This window comes from Chiloscyllium plagiosum, unplaced genomic scaffold, assembly GCF_037043375.1.
Source record: "Chiloscyllium plagiosum isolate Xiang-an unplaced genomic scaffold, Cpla_swu_hap1 HiC_scaffold_13, whole genome shotgun sequence".
Taxonomy (NCBI): domain Eukaryota; kingdom Metazoa; phylum Chordata; class Chondrichthyes; order Orectolobiformes; family Hemiscylliidae; genus Chiloscyllium; species Chiloscyllium plagiosum.
This window is the reverse complement of record NW_028270151.1, coordinates 66,724,875-66,744,502: the sequence shown is the minus strand read 5'-3', so window position 1 is coordinate 66,744,502 and position 19,628 is coordinate 66,724,875. Positions and strand designations below refer to the sequence as shown.

General features: G+C 38.2%; 1 protein-coding gene across 1 annotated transcript in view; it reads left to right on the top strand.

Moving 5' to 3' along the window:
* The first annotated feature begins 469 nt into the window (after window positions 1–469).
* Window positions 470–19,628, top strand: part of copb2 (COPI coat complex subunit beta 2) — a 30,874-nt gene continuing 11,715 nt past the window's right edge. Inside the window, exons 1-16 of the mRNA XM_043702023.2 lie at window positions 470–802; window positions 4,411–4,548; window positions 4,978–5,064; window positions 6,141–6,267; window positions 6,492–6,640; window positions 6,888–7,034; window positions 7,907–8,006; window positions 9,683–9,825; window positions 11,660–11,859; window positions 13,045–13,155; window positions 13,238–13,326; window positions 14,339–14,445; window positions 15,708–15,851; window positions 16,145–16,275; window positions 17,221–17,428; window positions 19,213–19,323. Coding sequence (XP_043557958.2) covers window positions 800–802; window positions 4,411–4,548; window positions 4,978–5,064; window positions 6,141–6,267; window positions 6,492–6,640; window positions 6,888–7,034; window positions 7,907–8,006; window positions 9,683–9,825; window positions 11,660–11,859; window positions 13,045–13,155; window positions 13,238–13,326; window positions 14,339–14,445; window positions 15,708–15,851; window positions 16,145–16,275; window positions 17,221–17,428; window positions 19,213–19,323 — 1,995 coding nt within the window. The 5' untranslated portion in view covers window positions 470–799. The remainder of the gene's footprint in view (window positions 803–4,410; window positions 4,549–4,977; window positions 5,065–6,140; window positions 6,268–6,491; window positions 6,641–6,887; window positions 7,035–7,906; window positions 8,007–9,682; window positions 9,826–11,659; window positions 11,860–13,044; window positions 13,156–13,237; window positions 13,327–14,338; window positions 14,446–15,707; window positions 15,852–16,144; window positions 16,276–17,220; window positions 17,429–19,212; window positions 19,324–19,628) is intronic.

Here is a 19,628-nt window from a genome sequence, read left to right as displayed (position 1 = left end):
CCCCCAAAGTGTCCTACCAGCAGCATTGCAATAATACGTGCAGCATGGCAGCACAGAACGATAATTGTGATTGGATTACAGATGTGCATAATAGTCTGGCTAAGTCATACTGGATGCCGCCATACATGCACGTGGAGTCCCAGAAAGCACGCTGTGTGCTGAGATCCTCCTGACTACTGTGGGCATTGTGAACTGAGGTCCTCCTAACTATAGGGGACACTGTGGTCTGAGGTCCTCCTAAAAGTAGGGGAAGTTCTGTGCCAAGGTCCTCCTAACCACAGTGGGGCGGTGTGTGCTGAGATCCTCCTAACCGGAAGTGTCGCAATGTGCTGAGGTCGTCCTAACCAGAGGGGGTGCTGTGTGCTGAGGTCCTCCTAACCACAGGGCGCGGTGTGCCGAGGTCCTCCTTGCCGGAGGGGATGCTGTGTGCCAAGGTCCTCCTAACTTCAGGGGGCGCTGTGTGCTGAGATCCTGTAAACTTGAAGTGAGGGTACATTGTGTGCTGAGGTCCGCAGTGGTGTGCTGTGTACTGAGGTCCTTCTATCCGAAAGCGGGCGGAATGTGAGCCGAGGTCCTCCAAACTGGAGGGGGCGCTGTGTGCCGCGGTTCTCCTAACCGGAGGGGACGCTGTATGCCGCGGTCCTCCTAAGCGGAGGGGGCGCTGTGTGTTGACCGGAGCGGCCTCTCTCGCGAGCTTTGCGGAAATCCCGTGTTTCGTGGCTGAGGAGGAAGCTCCACGTCAGAGGAGCCGTCAGATCGGCCGGGCCTGGGTGTGGGCACAGGCTGAGGTGCTGCAGCGATGGTGGGTATACGGCTGCTGACAGGGGCTGGCAGTGATAGGGCGCTCGAGCCTAGCTGTGGGTGCGGGAGGTCGGGGGGGGCCGCTGGAAGTTCACTCCCCCCCCCCCCGTTATCAATCAGAAAGTGCCCGGGTCCCACACAGGCCGCGGGAGGGTCCTCGGTGTGGGCAGGCTCCCTGTCTGTACATGGTGCTGATACAAGGGCCAAGGCAGCCCCAGGAAGCTGAGGGGAACTGCAGCTGCAGGGCCTCTCGTTCTGCAATTAAACCCAATTAGTGCGGAGCCTGGCATCTGAAACAAAAGCAAAACACTGGAGAGCATCAGCAGGTCTGCTAGTCTCTCAGAATGAGGGACAAAAGTAAACTGCAGACGCCCGAATCCAAGGGGGACGAGCAGGAGGCCTGAAGAACACAGCAAGCCAGGCAGCATGAGGAAGTGGGAGTCAAGATTAGAGTGGTGCTGGAAATACACAGCAGGTCAGGCAGCATCCGAGGAGCAGGAAAATCGACGTTGCGGGCAGGAGCCCTTCATCAGGAATGAATAACTCTTCTTAGGATCTCAGGATGATGCAGGATATGGCATATTTTTAATGATGAGGAGGTGCTGGTATTGTATTCACTGGTGTTGAAAGTTTTAAAAAAAACACTCACAGGTTATAGTCCAGCAAGTTTATTTGGAAGTTTAAGCTTTGGGAGCACTGCTCCTCTGGCAGGGAGCTAGTAAGGCAGGATCATAGGACACAATTTATAGTAAAAGATCAAAGTGTTATACAACTGATGCGATATATTGAACAAACCTAGATTGCTGGTAAGTCTTTAATCAATTAGAATGGGGGTGCAGGTTTCGAGTGATTAATATGTAAATCCCAGAATTTCTTTCAGGTCATAGCCCTGAGGTAACTTAAGATCTGAGGAGAGGAATCAGAACTCTTCATTATTGTTCCTCGTTTTCAGGCCTGTCTTTCGAATGGTATTATCTGAGATTTGTAATTAAACTCTATTTTAACTTACACATGTTTGTACTCTGTTAGATATTTAACTCATTATAACTTCTAACCATTTGAGTCTATTGGCAGTGAGTGCTGAATTCCTGAATGGGAATATAGTTGAAGGGTTTGAGGATGTTGTCACTCAAAAATGAGGTCGAAGTGTGCTTTAGTAAACAGTAACATCAAGAAGATGAGTCCTATTGAACAAAACATGTTGGCTGTTTCTCTCCCAAAATTGCTTCCATACATGATGTGTTGTATAAACACCTACATGCGAGAGACGACAAGACTTAATGAATTTCTCAATTTTTTCTGTTCATAGCAGGATTAACCCTCTCATCTGACCAGCAATTTGTAGAATTGCAGACTGTAGAGGAATAGACTGATTTGAACATGTCTGTTGTTTACCCAACTCTTCAGATGCTCCTTAAGTGAGATCTAAGTGGACAAGTCAAATTCTTATAACCACAAAGCATTTCTGCTTCCAGGTCAAAAGTTGTTGTGATGTGATTTATGTAATTAAAAATAATTTTGCAAATTATTAATTAGTGTGATGAACCTGCATTAGATGTAAGACAGGATTTAAATTCAGTGATGCATTTTGCCATCTGTTCAGTGGGAGCAAAAGTAGGCCATTGGGCCCTTTGAATCTGCACAGTCATTAAATGAAGTCATGGCTGATCTGATAATCCCAACGATATACAAAAACAGAAATATTTGGAGAAACTCAGCAGGTCTGGCAACATCTGCAGAGAGAAAGCAGAGTCAGTATTTTGGGTCTCGTGACCCTTCTTTAGAACTGATTGCAGCTGTATGTTTTGAAGATGGGACTTGATATTGAAACCTGAAGGTTGCAGAGTCCCTAGGCAGAAAATGAGATGCTATTGTTCCAGCTTGGGGTGAGATTCAGCAGGCCCAAGACAGCAATGTTGGCCAGGGAGCACAGGGTGGTGTGTTGAAGTGATAGGCCAACCTGAAGTTCGGGGTCATTTATGGAAACGGAACATCATCTTTCATGTCTTACCCCCTGCTCTTACACGCCAGGCCCTGTCATCAGATGGGCTGCTTTCACCACATCATTACCAACTGTTTTTTTCACCATTCTCCATTCTGTTATCTGTTCTTTCTGTCTGGGCTCCATCTCCACTCTTTCCCCTACTCGTCTTCAGCATACATACCAACCTTTTCCTTGCTGCATTCAGTTCTGAAGAAGGATCGCTGGACTTGAAATGTTGATTCTCCTTTCCACAGATGCTGCCAGATCTACTGAGATTCTCCAACTTTTTCTGTTTTCATTTCAGATTTCCAACATCTGCAGTTGTTTCTTTTTTTGTTTAATCTGTATTGCTTCATCAACCTGCCAGATGTAAAGATGTTTAAAATGTACTTGCAAGTAGTTAGCATTCTGCTTCTGTCTGAAGTTTCCTGATTGTCAAACTCAGGCAGCTTTTCATTGTTTCCACTGTTGCTTGTCAAATTGTAGTGCATCTCGAGTAATGATTGCTTTGTGTTCCTGCATCATTCCCTCTGGAGTCCTGAAGAAATGTCAGTCACATTCTCATTCACATGCTGCCTGTGACAACACTATCCAAGAACGTAAACTGACACTCTGTTTTACTTCCCCACTGTGCTATCAGACGGCTTATCTGACATGTAGTTTTAGGAGTTGCAATTTCTATTAATTATACCTGGGGAATATCAAATCTGTTGACATTGATCCCTATCAAAAAGTCTACCTTTGGCATTAAATCTGTCCCCTTCACTGACTGTTGTCAAATAGTGAACTACAGCCCTTCCTGAAGAAGGGCTCATGCCCGAAACGTCAATTCTCCTGCTCCTTGGATGCTGCCTGACCTGCTGTGTTTTTCCAGCAACACATTTTCAGCTCTGATCTCCAGCATCTGCAGTCCTCACTTCTCGTGAACTACAGTGTTAAAGCTATGATCCAAGTTGATTTTTCTTTTAGAATGTACTTTGGGAATTGACAGTGGTTACTTAGAAATTCATTTGCTGTAGGATTTAAGGTGGATTTTAACCATCCTCAGTAGAAATACTATTTTTGCTGAAATATTTATTTTGTTTCTCCCTCTCTTAAATGTAATAACTTGCTCCATATAGCTCAATAGAAGGTAATATCCCTTAGCTATCATGTGTGAGTGGCTCATTGTGTATAAATGTGCAAAGGGAATGGGATTGGCTGTTGTAATGTTAAATTTAATGAATTTATCCAGTTACAATCTGCCATGAAAACTCTATATAAAAAAAGGAAAGATTTAAAAAAAATCTATGTACCCTTCATGACCTCAAATCATTCCAATGTGGTTAATATGTTAATACTTCTTTTACAGAATCCCACAAAGACCAGGCTTGAAGCATTTAACAGTGCCAGAATCAAAGTCCCATATTTTATGTCCAGTCAACCTCTAGAATAACTCAGTAAAACAAATGCAACAGATTTTACACTTAATTAGATTCAATTAAAGAATTGAGGGGCCTCTTTGATAACCTGGAAAGTGCACTAATGTCTGATGTCCCTATCGTTTTAAACTCACGAGGTGTGCAATGTTTTTAAAGTATACTTTCTTTGGCATTGCAGTAATGTTGAATTTCTTTGATTTCTAGCCTCTGAGACTTGACATCAAGCGGAAGCTGACCGCTCGTTCTGACCGAGTGAAAAGCGTTGACTTGCACCCAAGTGAACCATGGATGTTAGCCAGTCTTTACAATGGCAGCGTCTGCGTGTGGAACCATGAATCTCAGGTAATATATTTTTGCCTTTTCCAGTCTAGTGAATGTTACAATGTGTCACTTAGAGTTGGCAATGGGAATGTCTGAGGTACATTGTGTAATAGGATGGTTTTGAGCTTGTGTTAAATGATTCTGTATAACAGTTCATACATGCAGTTCCTGCTCTGAGTGACAAAAAATAAGAAGAAATATTTAATTTTTTCAGCCCCATTGTCCATATCTACAAAACTTAAAAAGTAAACATATTAACCAAGTTTCTGTCTTGATTATTCAAAGTGGTTCCATCACATGGATCATTCTTGTCCTCATTTCTTACAGTATTTAGTTTAACAAATGTATACTTATGTTGAATTTTGAGTGGATGACACATCACAGTTAATGTGTGAGTTTTGACTGAATTGATTGTATTTAGTATTTTACACTGTTTCTGTACTCTTTCAGACTCTTGTGAAGACATTTGAAGTTTGCGACTTGCCTGTGAGGGCATCCAAATTTGTGGCACGAAAGAACTGGGTCATCACAGGAGCAGTAGGTATCTTTGATTGTAAACTTTATTATTCTAAAGAGGTGCGCTTCTTTGATAACGCTCATTAAAAATGCAAGGTAGCACCATCCACACCAGAAGAGTATATGAACAGTCTGTAAGCTCTCTTCTACTAGTAGATGTCAGCTAGATTGTAAGGAGGCAGTGATTTGGCCTCTCAATCATCAGTAGAGGAAACGTCTTGCATAGATTGTTTCAATATCATAAAATGTCCCAAGCTTTAGATGTCATTTATGTAGCAGAGTTCCAGAAGGGTAAGACCAACCATAGCTGCATCCAGTGACCCAAGTTGAAAGTTTGTGAGCCTTCAGCTTAAGCTATGATCATCCTTCCATATTCAATAGTCAATTGACATTCAGTACCAAGGTTCATATTTGAATAGTTTCTTGGTTGAGGGATAAAGCTGTCTGGGTGGCTACATGAATAGGGAGGGTTTAGAGGGATATGGACCAAATGCTGGCAAGTAGGAGTAAACTGGCATGGATGAGATGAACCAATGGGTCTCTTTCTGTGCTGTATAATTCTGGCTCTCTAATAAGAGCGTTACTCTTAAGGAATCGGCACATCAATATGAGAACATAGTTTTTAAATTCAAAAATGAAGAAGGAACAGTTACCTTTTTAAAATAAAACTACACTCCTAAATTAAAAATGGTTTAAGTTTTATTTTTTTATTTGCCAGATTTTTTCCCAAATAATGAATTAATTTTATTTGATTGTTTGAAAATGTTTGGAGAATCCAAAGGGCTAGCAAGTCTAAGAAAGACAGTTACTGATGTATTGGTTAGTCTCTCAGTGCTTTGACAATACCACTATTTCATGTTTTGTGAAATCAGCCATTTGTCCTTCAAGTGATATAATCAGTGAATCAAGGTTATGTCTGTTGCTCACGTTGCTATTAGAAGGATAATGTGTGTCATTTTGAAGTAGTGGTTCCCGGAATCTTGTATGTCTTAGATTTCCTGTAAGATCTAAGGACAATATGAAGCCTAACTTTAAGAATCCAAGTGACTAGTCTTAAATTTGTAAGGCTTTTCATTATTTGTTTTCTTGTAATTTAGGATGATATGCAAATCAGAGTCTTCAATTACAATACACTGGAGAGAGTTCACATGTTTGAAGCTCATTCAGATTACATTCGTTGTATTGCTGTGCACCCAACTCAACCGTACATCTTGACCAGCAGTGGTGAGTATATTTCTTTCCTTTTAATCTAAAGCTTTCCAATGTGTTATCTACAAATGTAACATTAATATAGAATTTTTAAAATTTCTTTAGTTTTTTTTAGATTGAAAAGATTGTTAAAATCTTGTGAGTGGAAACCTGTCCCCGCAGATGCATGTTTTGGTAGTTTTAGAATCTTGCTGATTTCTGGAATAGTTTTAAAAACTGATACATTGTTTCCTTGGTAGATGACATGCTTATTAAACTGTGGGATTGGGAGAAGAAGTGGACCTGCACCCAGGTTTTTGAAGGGCACACTCACTATGTTATGCAAATTGTCATCAACCCAAAAGACAACAATCAATTTGCAAGTGCATCCTTAGATAGGACCATTAAGGTATGTGAACAAGCTGATGGGTGTGGCAATACCATTTGAAAAGAAAGAGTTGAGTAATCTCTTATACAATAGCTAAAATCGTTCAGTGTAAAAGGACGTATAGAGACACTTGAAAATAATGATGAATTACTCTTCAGTCTTAAGAAATGGAAAAAAATAATGCTGTGCTAGACTGTTGAACTTGGTTCAAAAACATATTTTATTTTGTAAAGATCGATGTTGAGTAAAGTGTTTTGGTACACTTCAGGTGTGGCAGCTTGGGTCATCCTCACCTAATTTCACCTTGGAAGGCCATGAAAAAGGAGTGAACTGCATTGACTACTACAGCGGTGGTGATAAGCCCTATCTGATTTCTGGAGCTGACGATCGCCTAGTTAAAATCTGGGACTACCAGGTATAGATAAATTATGACATTGTCAAATAATTGTTCATGCATGTGTAGTAAATATGTAAGATTATTTTATGGTGCACTGGATTTTTTTAATAATAAAGTTTGATTCTGAAAAATTATGGAAACAATGTTTACTTTGCAAATATTTACATAATGATTTAATTATACAAAAATGCTGCCTATATTCATGTGATTAAAAGGCAAAACTTCAAACCACATGAGTCTGTGGTTTAATTGCTGGACTATTCATCCAGAGACCCAGGTAATGTTCTGGGAACCGGGGTTGAATCCCAGTACAGCACATGGAGTTTAAATTCAATAAATATCTGGATTTAAAGGTCTAATGGTGGCCAGAAAACCTTTGCCGATTGTTGTTAGAACCCCATTGGATTAACTAATCTCTTTTAGGGAAGAGAACTGCCTTCTTTGTCTGGTCTAGCCCACATGTGATTCCAGACCCATGCAATGTGGTTGGCTCTTAACTGCCCTCTGGGCAATTGGATACCCACCCCACTCCGGCCTATCACCCTCACCTTGACCTCCCTCCACCTATCGCATTTCCAAAGCCCCTCCCCCAAGTCCCTCCTCCCTACCTTTTATCTTAGCCTGCTGGACACACTTTCCTCATTCCTGAAGAAGGGCTTATGCCCGAAACATCGATTCTCCTGTTCCTTGGATGCTGCCTGACCTGCTGCGCTTTACCAGCAACACATTTTCAGCTATGGGTAATAAATGCTAGTCTAGCCAGTTATGTTCTTATCTAATGAATACATTTTTAAAAAAGTACACTCAACCTAAAACTAATCCAACTTTTTATTTTAAATTAGTAAATAAGCATTGATGTTGTAAGTGAAATAATGCTGCTTTGTTTATAGAATAAGACTTGTGTTCAGACTCTGGAGGGCCACGCTCAGAATGTCTCTTGTGTTAGCTTCCATCCTGAACTTCCAATTATCATCACTGGATCAGAGGATGGTGAGTACTGTGTATGTTTCAGGAATTACTATTAATGCTCTTAAAAGTGCAAGTTTGTTTTGCTCCTATTTTATACATTTTTTTAATAGAATGAAGTTAACTGTTGGTTTCTTGCCTAGTAACTTGTTCCACAGTTTGCATGTTTTAGATCAAAAGCCACTTACTTCTCCAACGTTCATAATGATTAACATGTAACCGCTAATATTTAAACAATTAATGGTAGTGAACAAAGTGCCTTTAAAGTTGAAGAGAGACTTTCGAATGAATATAGAAAATTTGAAATGACTATGTTAAAGAATTGATAATTGCAGTTTTGTCATGTAGTTTCTTTGGAACATGGTCATTTTTGATTGACATTGAGGGGAACTGTCTGTAGCTTAGTGAAGGTGTAAAACAGATAATGAAGAAATTTTTTAGTATTAAATGTTGCTAAAGAAAATACCATAAATTTAAGCTTTTCATCTTGCACTTGTCAGGACAAGGATGCAAAAAAGCAGACTTAAAGTAAGGGACAGCTGTTTATGCAGCATGTACTTTTCTCAAGTCTGTTTCTTATGACCTAGTCCTGATGGGTGCAAATGAAAAGCTTTGACTTCTTATCTCCTTTTAGTAATGTTTGAGTTCAGTGCTCTCAAGCAAAGATTAGGATTAATCAAGAAGCTGTTTTGAGGAAAATGACTTATTATTGTGATGAGAAATATATGATCTGAAAGTATAGTTTTTCATTGCATTGTAAAGCGCAGACTTTAAAAGCAGATTGGAATAAACTTGAGTTGAATTGCTTTGATTGTATCTTCACAGTGTCCAGCATTTCTTTGTATGTTACTTCTATTTGTAAAGCTAATTAACATGTTTCAATATTTTGTCCATTTCCCATATTATGACAGGGCAGGATTTTGATTCATTACTTAGCAATCAACTCAATATTTATAGCTGGTTTAAAGAAAGTCGTGATGGAAAGCAATAGATGTGATTAAGAGTGAGAAGAAATGATCTTTTAAGTTATGTTTGGCTTTGTATTCAGGGTTTTTTTGTCTTCACTGGAAAATGTAAAATTAGTGGAAAGAGGTCAGGTGACAGGTAAGAGGTTGATTTCTGAAATAAAAGGGGCTGAGTTTTGAGGAAGGATATTCCCCTCCCAAACCCCAAAGAGTTCATTTCCTGAAGAAGGAGGAGGTGAGAGGGACTGATGAAGAGTCTGAGCTGAATGGCCTTATCCTCCTATTACTTATTGATCTTCTAATCATTCACCTAGTTGGAATGCAGCTGTATGTTTATTGGAGATGAGAGGGATGAAGAAAAGATCCAAGTTTCTATTGGATTGGAAACTTTGGATTGAGGAAAATATTTTTGCTGGCCCCAAAATTCAGGGATGAGGAATGTGCAGTTTCAAATCAAAGACATTAGAGAACAATAATATTTAGGTAACTTTATACCTTATAGATTGTGATCAAATTGTGAATTAGATTACTAATTAGGGTGATGAAGAAGGTAGCAGGTTTTAAAGAAGGAATGTATTCTTGTATGTAAAGAGATATGGTGTAATAGTTCAAGATTCATTATTTAAACTGATGTGAGTGTTGGAAGAATGGATGATATGAACTAATCTCCTTTTGATCCAAACATTACTGTTTAACCATGTAAGCAACTGACCAATTGCTTTTAATTCTTTAAAGGTACTGTTCGTATCTGGCACTCGAGTACTTACCGTCTGGAGAGTACTCTGAATTATGGGATGGAACGAGTCTGGTGCGTGGCAAGTCTGAGGGGCTCCAACAATGTGGCTCTTGGCTATGATGAAGGCAGTATCATCATTAAGGTTAAGCTAAAATACTTTTGCTTGAGCATCTATAATTTGCAGTTTGATAATGCAGTTCTTTTATGTTCACATCATTGAATGATTTGATTTCTTGATTCATTAATTGCTTTATACAGGTTACCTTATCCCTTAACTGCCATACGTAGAACTGAGTACAAAATGGTGCAATTTTAGAGGATTCCTGAATGTCTATGCACCCCCTGATTCTCAAAAGTTAGGTTGCAGGTACAACAAGTAGTTGGGAAGATAAATGTTACCTAGAATAGAACAGTTGAGAAAAGTTGTTACAATTCTGCAGGGCAACTAATTGGACAACATCGAGGTGTACAGCTTTAGAAGCAATTCACAGAAGGTTTATATGCTGATAACTGGCACAAAAGGGTTGTCTGAGAAGGAAGATTTTAGCAGGTTTAAAAGAAATACAGGTGATCTTGAAGGGGATTAACAAGGTGGATACTGAGAGGTTGTTTCCACATAAAGTTCCAGAATGAGGGGCACAGTTTAAAAATAGCGATCTTTTTTTAAAGTTGGAGTTGAGGGATTTCTTCTCTCATGAGGTTATTCCCTGTATAATTCTTTTCAACAGAGAATGATGGAAGCTGTGTCTTTGACTCAGAGAATGAAAGGTTGTTGGAGGCAGTCAGGGAAATGGAAGTCAGGTCACACTCATAACAGTCAGGATCTCATTGAATGGGAAGCAGAGTCTGAGCTGAATGGCCTTATCCTCCTATTACTTATTAATCTTCTGATCATTGACCTAGTTGGAATGCAGCTGTAGGTTTATTGGTTAGAGAGATTTTGTTGGGAGGAGTCAAGTATTGCTGGAGAAACTCAGCAGGTCTGAGGAGAGAAAGCAGAATTAATGTTTCAGATCCAGTAATGCTAAGCACTTTTATTTCACTCACTAATGCACTTAGGTTTCAATGAAATGATTATGAGCAACTACTTTTTAACTTAAACCAGTTATCTCCATGTGGGCTTTTTTCTAAGTTATAAATTTGATCTTCAAGATAGCAAATGTAAAAGAATATAACCTGGCTTTCACTTCTGACACGTGTAAAAGTATTCTGAGAGCAATGTAAGTGCAGAATAAAAAATAAAGTTGATTTTACTCAACCAAGCAGTAGATCTAAATTCGTTCACACACTTGAAAAGATTAAACATTGTGGCATTACTCTGAAATTTTCTATTATCCATAACCACTTACCCTATGCGTTGTCTGAGAAAGTTAAAAATCACAACACCAGGTTTATTTGGAAGTACAAGCTGTCAGAGCTCTGCTCCTTCATCAGGTAGCTAAGTCCTGACAAAAGAGCAGCGCTCCGAAAGCTTCTACTTCCAAATAAACCTAATGGACTATCAACTGGTGTTGCGTGATTTTTAACATCGTCCACCCCAGTCCAACATTGGCACCTCCACATCATGGTTCTCTGAGAAGTTCACTTATGTAAATGGATATATATTCAAATGGAGCTAAGGTGAGGCTGCTTGATCCTCATTTCAAGTAAGACCCTGGCAACTTGTAGAAGAAGAAGAGAGAAAGCTTTCAACCAGGTGTTAATCGAAAAGGTTGCATGAAAATGTATTGCTGCTCATTTTTCCCTTCGCCTTATCTAAGTTAGTCTTTTTGAAACATTTGCATTTCAAAATAGAGAATTTAGAAGCGTCACTGGAATCAAAACAGTAACTCTGCATTTTCTCTGCAGATGCCACCAGACCTCCTGTGTTTTTCTTGGAATTCCTGTTTTTGTTTTAATATATATATAGGTCTGACTTGGTTTTCAAATGTGAGAGAATAGTCTTGTACTTGACAGATTTATACTTCATACTTTAGCTGGGACGTGAAGAACCTGCAATGTCTATGGATGCTAGTGGTAAAATTATTTGGGCCAAGCATTCTGAAGTCCAGCAGGCTAACCTCAAAGCAATGGGAGATACTGAAATAAAAGATGGTGAAAGACTGCCTTTGGCTGTGAAGGACATGGGAAGCTGTGAGATTTATCCACAGACAATTCAACATAATCCCAATGGAAGGTAAAGCTTTAACTTTCCCAAGTTTAAAAAAGTATTTTTTTAACAATTGCATATTACAAAATAGACTTAAGATTAATATTTATTTTGTAACAAAGTAAAATCAAAATATGGTTACCATAACATATTTCGATTACTACAGGGTACTTGTATAACTTAATGTGACCTTTTCTAAAATATCGAAATTTACTGTTTGGAGTATTAGAAATGGAGTGTAAAGAAATTATAATGTGTCAGTGTTTGGGAACTTTTGGTCCAGTGCAGTACTTCCCGAACATGTTCCCACTGTTATTTCATATTGAGACTTGTAAATTGTCATGAATCCTCAGTGAGAGTGAGTGGGTTGGTGGAGAAACTTGAGAGGATGGGGTGGGAGGAAAGAAATCTGCATGAGCTACTTGCAGACAGGCAGGTGAGGGCTGAGATCGTATCCTCTGAGTGCAAGTGCCTGTTGGATCTGTATGGCGACATGTGCTGCCTCAAAACTTGCAACCACCGTATGTTAGTGTTCACGACCCTGATTGGGGTCGAGACCTCACTTCGGGAAGTCTGGGTTTGGTGTGATTGTTTTTAGTTTGCGAATAAACTCTGTATTAAACAGTGGAACTCAGGAGCACCATTCTGCACGGCAGTTTTTACTGCATTTGCTGCAGATGAGGATTGTAGCCCAAGAAGGTGCAGGATTTGCTGACCTATATTTTCCTTGGGCCTGATGCTTAGCTATAAAAAGTTTCTCTTTCTTATTGGCTCTTGCAATACCTCTTCAAACATTCAGATTCCAGAGGTTGTGGTCATTGATGACTGTCTTCCAATTGGCTGTTATTGGTGTTCATCCCCTGTATGTTTGCTTGCAAGTGCCATTGTAGCGGACGTATGGATTTCCAGCAGGTTAGAACACAATTCACACGCAAGAAATCTTTGGCTACATGTACATAACCCTTCTGAAAAGTGTGGCTCAGCTATGGCAGATGTTAGCTTTACAATAAGCATATGCTGCTGAAATAGCACACTCAAGGCAGGCGATCTGGTGACCTTGTCCTACTTAGCAACATCGAGGATGTGTCAGAGGCAGCAAGACTAGACACTTTCTCTTGTTGGGAATATGTTGTCCAGATCTGACCAACATAGAAGCTATTTTTGGGAATTGGAAATTTTTATTCATTTGTTCCTTTGAATTTTGATACTTAGGTTTGTGGTAGTCTGTGGTGATGGTGAATACATTATCTACACAGCAATGGCTTTGAGAAATAAGAGCTTTGGATCTGCGCAGGAGTTTGTATGGGCACACGATTCTTCTGAGTAAGTAAAATTTCAATAATTTGATTTTGATTTATAGTCAAGAAACACTTGAACAATTAATGTATTTTCCTTTGTTTTTAAGGTATGCAATCAGGGAAAGCAACAGTGTAGTGAAAATATTCAAAAACTTCAAAGAAAAGAAATCATTTAAGCCTGATTTTGGAGCAGAAGGTAAGGTGTTTCACATTAGCAACTGTATGTAAGCCACATTTAGCAAATATCCCTTTCCTTAGTACACCCGGTAAATTGAACTTTTTTTTTTCCCCCCAGTATCCAATCCCCCACTTCAAAAGAAAGTCATGTTAAATCATTTGGAGTGGTTTTTTTTGTGTGAGCCAATAGAGTGGAGAAACATGGGTTATTTCTAAGTTGCTTCAGGAAATTCTCATATGTTGGGAATAAAAGTACAGGAAAAGAATTAGATTATTTCTGTCTGTTGTGTATAAAATTGGTAGGTTCAGTGGGAAATGCTTCAATGTTTGTGTAGCCAATCTGTAGTTTATGTGAAATCCCAGGTAGATGCAAAGTTTAAGTTTGCTTTCTTTTAGTACTTGCATGAAGCTACCCTTTTCAATAGATGATACATTGTAAATCAATAATGTAACAGCTTGGATTGCTTTTTAAATAAAAGATGTTCAAAGATTTGAGTTACACTGGAAGATGATGAGAGATATCTGTTCTATAATTCAGAACTAAAAAGAAACCTGTGGCAGATACATTGTCCCTGATGATAAATTAGAAAATAGTTCTGCACTTCAAATTATATGAAAGAATAAGTTGAGTAGAGACCCTGTTGAGAGTGGGAATTCAAAATAAATGTGGGAGATGATGTAATCAAAAGAAAGGAATGATAGGTTAAAAACCAGGAAGGGGAAAAAAAAAAGATGACCAGATAGTATGTAGGTCTTTTATCTTGTTGAGTTGCTTACTTTTTCATGTCACTGTTTTTGGTTCATTCTTAAAGATGCAATGTGGTTAGATTACACCCTGTAATTTTCAGTCAGTGGAGCACGTGCTAGATTAGATTATCGTTGAAGTCTGAAGAGTCACGTCTGGAATGAAGTCATAAACATGTGTTCTTCCAAATATTTTTGCAAACAATTTGTCTTATTTGTTTTTTGCTTTTGTGTGATATTCTTGTAATGTTCTTATTTGATAACTTTAAAGCTTTTTGTGTTCATAGGCATCTATGGAGGGTTCCTCCTCGGTGTCCGCTCAATGAATGGCTTGGCATTTTATGACTGGGATACCACTGAACTCATCCGCCGAATTGAAATACAGCCCAAACATGTGAGTAATATAACCTGACCATTTGTGTTACACCAATATTGCAAATTAAGAATAAAATTTGACTTTTCAGTGCTTATCTTAATTTAAATAAATTTTTTTTAGAATATATTCCATTCTGGAACATTATACTTATGAAATGTTCTTAAAATGTAAAAATGTGACTTCTTTGAGCTAATCATTTTTATATTGCTCTCATAATAACTGGGCAATATGTTCCCCTTGGAAATAGCACTGGTATAAGAGGATTTATAGTGTTTATTGCTGAGATTTTTGTTCGGACCTTGTGCTGTGGCCATGTATATTTATGCATAACAATGTGCACAGTCGGAGCTTTCTGTATACTGCTGGGCATGTTCAAAATTAATGAACTATTATTTACGTTGTGGTCAGAAAACCCAGGTTGCTTGTGTACGTGGTTAGAACTTGCTATAAAGAACTAATATATATGATTGAACTTGCAAAAAATGAAGGGTTAACTTAAGAGAAGTGACTTAAATCTCCAGAAGTAAGATAAGTTTTACGGAGGAATAACTTTTAAGTATCTTGGGGAAAGGAAAGTAATTTAGTATGATTAATGCTCTGATGAATGTTTGCTTTATAAATTATTCCAGGTTGAATAGAAATAGAGAAAATTGTGATTGGTAGCAAGGGAGTAGAAATGAAAATGGTCTGATTTATAGACTTATAGAGTCACACAGAGTGGAATCAGACCCTTCTGGTCAACTGGACCACACCAACCATATTCCCAAACAAAACTAATCCCATTTGTCTGCATTGGCCCATGTCCCTGCAAACCTTTCCTCTTAATGTACTTATCCAAACGTCTTTTTAAATGTTGTAACTGTAATTGCATCCACCACTTCCTCTGGCAGTTAATTTCCACACACACATACTCCTTTCCTGAGGACACTGTATATTTTAAAATGCAAATTCACATGCAACACTTTCCCTGTTCCCTTCTTTAAGTATCAATTTTCTCCTGAGACCAGATCTGAAGTGTATGTATACTACTCCCCGGTATAGGATATCAGAGCCAAGTCTGTTGTATTTTTGCACATGCTGTTTACTGTTTGGATCACTGGATCATGAATAGTTATGCAAATTTAGGCTGATATTGTTCCCCTAACCCATTGCAATGCTCAGTCCACTTGTCTAAACCAGGACTGAACTGTTCCAAATTATTTGGTACTAAATCTCACAGTGCATTTGCTACATCAACCTTAGCTCCTGATAGCAATGTGTTACCTTTTTTTTCTGTGCAGATATTCTGGTCAGACTCTGGTGAACTAGTGTGCATTGCTACAGAGGATTCCTTCTTTGTTTTGAAATATCTTGCTGAGAAGGTGGCTACAGCACAGGAAACACATGAAGGAGTTACAGAAGATGGCATTGAAGACGCTTTTGAGGTAAGATGCAAGTACTTAACAATTGAGACATTACTTCAAAACAGTAAAATAAAAACTGAAAAGTTTAGGTTATAAAAAGTTTCTTAAATAAAACCTGTCTATCACGGGCATGATGAGCTAATGACTTGCAGTGCAGAAAATCTTATGTTTTTAATTACAGTAGGTGGCAATTAACACTGTTCCAAGCTTGTCATGTTTTTGATTGTTTTGAATTTTTCTAATTGCTTGGTGCTGAGAAATTACTCCACTGAGTTAAGTGGTTTGTTTAATTTCTTTGGACATACATTTTTCAGGTTCTTGGTGAAATTCAAGAAATTGTTAAGACTGGTTTGTGGGTAGGAGACTGTTTCATCTACACCAGCTCTGTGAACAGGCTGAACTATTATGTTGGTGGAGAGATTGTCACGATTGCCCACCTTGACAGGTGAGTGGGAGAGCAGTGGAGGACTTCCAAATAGCGCTCAATATTAAATGGTTTGGCACAATTTGTTTTTAATTGTTCATGGAAAGGTGTCACTGCTGGCCAGTATTTTATGACCCATCCCTAAATATTCTCAAAGGGAATGGTGAGCTAACAATGATTTGTGTGTTTTCTGCATTTGTTACACAATCTATAGCTAATATTTGGCAAGAAAAAACATTCGAGAAGTAGTTACTGTCAGGTATGTTGATTTCTGGTTACTTACCAGATCAGCTGCAAGTATGAATAGTAAATGTGCAGCATTCAACAGCCTGTGAGTAAAAGTTAGCTGCATTGCCCAAAGCTTGCCGAAGGACCAATTATAACTGTTTACAGCTGTAAACCAAAGACCATAAATTTGCAGCCTAAAGTAACAATGTGATAAATTGGTGTGACTGTCCACACTAAATATATCAATTGTAATTTCCCTTCCTTTCCCATTAAACCAGGGGTTTACAGTCTGAAAACTACTTTTCTTCCGCTCATAGATATTAGAATACAGTTCCATGGACATTCATTGTGCTGCTATACTGAGCTAGCTGTACTTTGTGTGTGAAGCCTGGGACTTTGTGTCAATGGGCTGTTTATTAGTTGGGGTATCATAGTCAAGCTCAATGGTATTTTTCATACAGCATTTACTGACAGTGATGCCCTCTATAATTTTCTCATCTCTTTTTAGTGCAGGACTTAATTAGAGACTTGTATTAAATAGGATCAGCTAACTTCGCACAGAACAAAGGTTGATCTGGACATTTGTGCTCTTTGTAATTTGGTCTGTATTCACTCATTGGTTATAAAAGAAACTTTGAAGTCTGCTAATTGAACTTGTATAATTCGAAAATGATCTACAAAACTGAAACTTATTTTCACTAAAGTGTTGCAATTTAAGTGCCAACATTATCATTTCAGAACTATGTACCTTCTGGGTTATATCCCGAAAGATAATCGACTGTATTTGGGAGATAAAGATTTGAACATCGTCAGCTATTCTTTGCTTGTCTCTGTTCTTGAGTACCAGACCGCAGTCATGAGGAGGGACTTTTCCATGGCCGACAAGGTTCTGCCCACAATTCCAAAGGAACAGAGGACAAGAGTAGCACACTTCCTTGAGAAACAGGTTAGATGGAATATAACAACAAAAACGTCAGGAGTATGTTTTGTAGATGAGTTAATTCAATAGGGGCATTTCTCAACAGAAATGATTCACAGCTTCCACAATACTTAACTTAAAGTAAGCAAGCAGTTAAAAATAGTTCTTATTGAGAATAAAATATTCTTATTTTATAATTGCTAATTGTTTTATGTGGAATTTGTTTCCAAGCATCGAGTTTTAAATATTCTCGTTAAACACTTGTTTCTGTTTGCAACATTATTTAGCTGTTCTAAATTGTATGTCAAAGCACACCTCATGTTAAAGAACACAGGAGGCCGGTCAGTTAAAATTGAATACAATACTTGTTTGTATTTATTTGTTTTGTCTAAAATAGATTGAGATATGGAAAATCTGGCTTATGGATGGGTGAAAAAAATTCCACAAGATAGGTCAACAGGACAAGAAAAGATTAGATATTGAACAGTGAGTGCACAGCTTGGCACTGGTAAGATTGTGGTGGAAGAGAAAGTACAAAGAACCTTTAGGGAAAGTTTATCCAGAAATGGAAAATAGGAAAGGAAGAAAGAAGAAAAAAAATGTTTGTAGTACTGATAAGTACTTTTGGCTACAGTATGCTTAATGACTTTAAAATTGCAGATGGTAATTTTTGTTGTACTTCCTGATATAACCTGTAGAGTTATATTTTCGGATAGAAGAATTGACAATCAAAGTTACTTGAAAACTAGCTTCAAGTTCATATTCATGGATGCTTGCTATCTTAATTCTCATGAAACAAACTATGCCCTTGACAATCCTTTTCCTTACACTGATGGATTTAAACTGCATCAGTAACTTATAATAAGTTGAGCAATAGGAAAACTGAAGTAGAATTCTGCTTATTACATCATCTAATGAACAAAATCAGTATTTGATTCACCATTTTCCCTTTAATTAGAACCTATCCCAAAACTATATTCTCAAGTAAGAGATAATCATTAACAGCAGAAATAATTTCTCCTGTGTTTCTCTCCCAAGTATTTATCCTTTATCATGTCAATTTTGTAGATATTATTTCCATAATTTTCTATACTTGAAAGCTGTTGATCTCTTAGTTTGCAGAAATCTTAAAATAATATTGTAATGTTTACTTGTAAAAATATTATTCATCATTCCTTTTTTAAAACTGTATGCAGAAATTGAAATAAATAGTGTTCGGCCCTGTGGTTGGTTTGGAAGGAATAGATTAAGTTGCAGTGGTGTGACATAGAAAATGGTAATGTGTTTCTAGGGAAGTGAGAGAGCAGCATAGAAATTAAGATCATTTGGTAAACTTTCCGTTTTAAATTACAAACAAATTACAAAATTAGTTTCTCTTACAATTTGTTTTGGTGAGTGAAACTGATGGGCGACGCTGTCTATATCTAATTAGTCACATTATTGTTAGTTGTCTTGCAACATTTCCCTGCTTTGAAGCTGCTAAGCAATTATAAATCATTTGGTTCAGCGGTTTGGCAATGTGGTGACATTTCACTGCAAGATAAATAAAAGTTCATTTTAAAAAAAAATTGCATGACTAATTTTGGTCCCAAAAGAAGAGACTTGTACATGAGTAGGTTGTGCGGATGGACAAATTAAATTTTCTATTTTTAATCCAAACTGACATTTGGTGGAGAATACATAAATGGAAGTCATTTTGACAGATTCAGACAGGTAGATTTTCTCTATAGCATCTTAGTTAAGCTAGAAGTGAGAATGTTCCTTGCTTTCCAGTTAAGTGTCTTTAAGCTGTTTACTTTTTCCATTCACAGGGTTTCAAATCACAGGCTCTTGCGGTATCCACTGATCCAGAGCACCGCTTTGAGCTTGCACTGCAGCTTGGAGAGCTCAAGATTGCGTATCAATTGGCTGTAGAAGCAGAGGTAACACTTACACTAATTTGTTTCTTTTATTCATTTGTGGAAAATTGGTTTCGCTGATGTTTGTTGCCCATTCCTAATTGTTCTTAATAGAACATAGAACAATACAGCGCAGAACATGCCCTCGATGTTGCACCGACCTGTGAACCAATCTAGGCCCACTCCCCTACACTATTTCATCATCATCCATGTGCTTATCCAAGGATTGTTTAAATCTCAATAATGTTGCTGAATTAACTACATTGGCAGGCAGGGCATTCCACATCCTTACCATTCTCTGAGTAAAGAACCTGCCTCTGACATCTTAA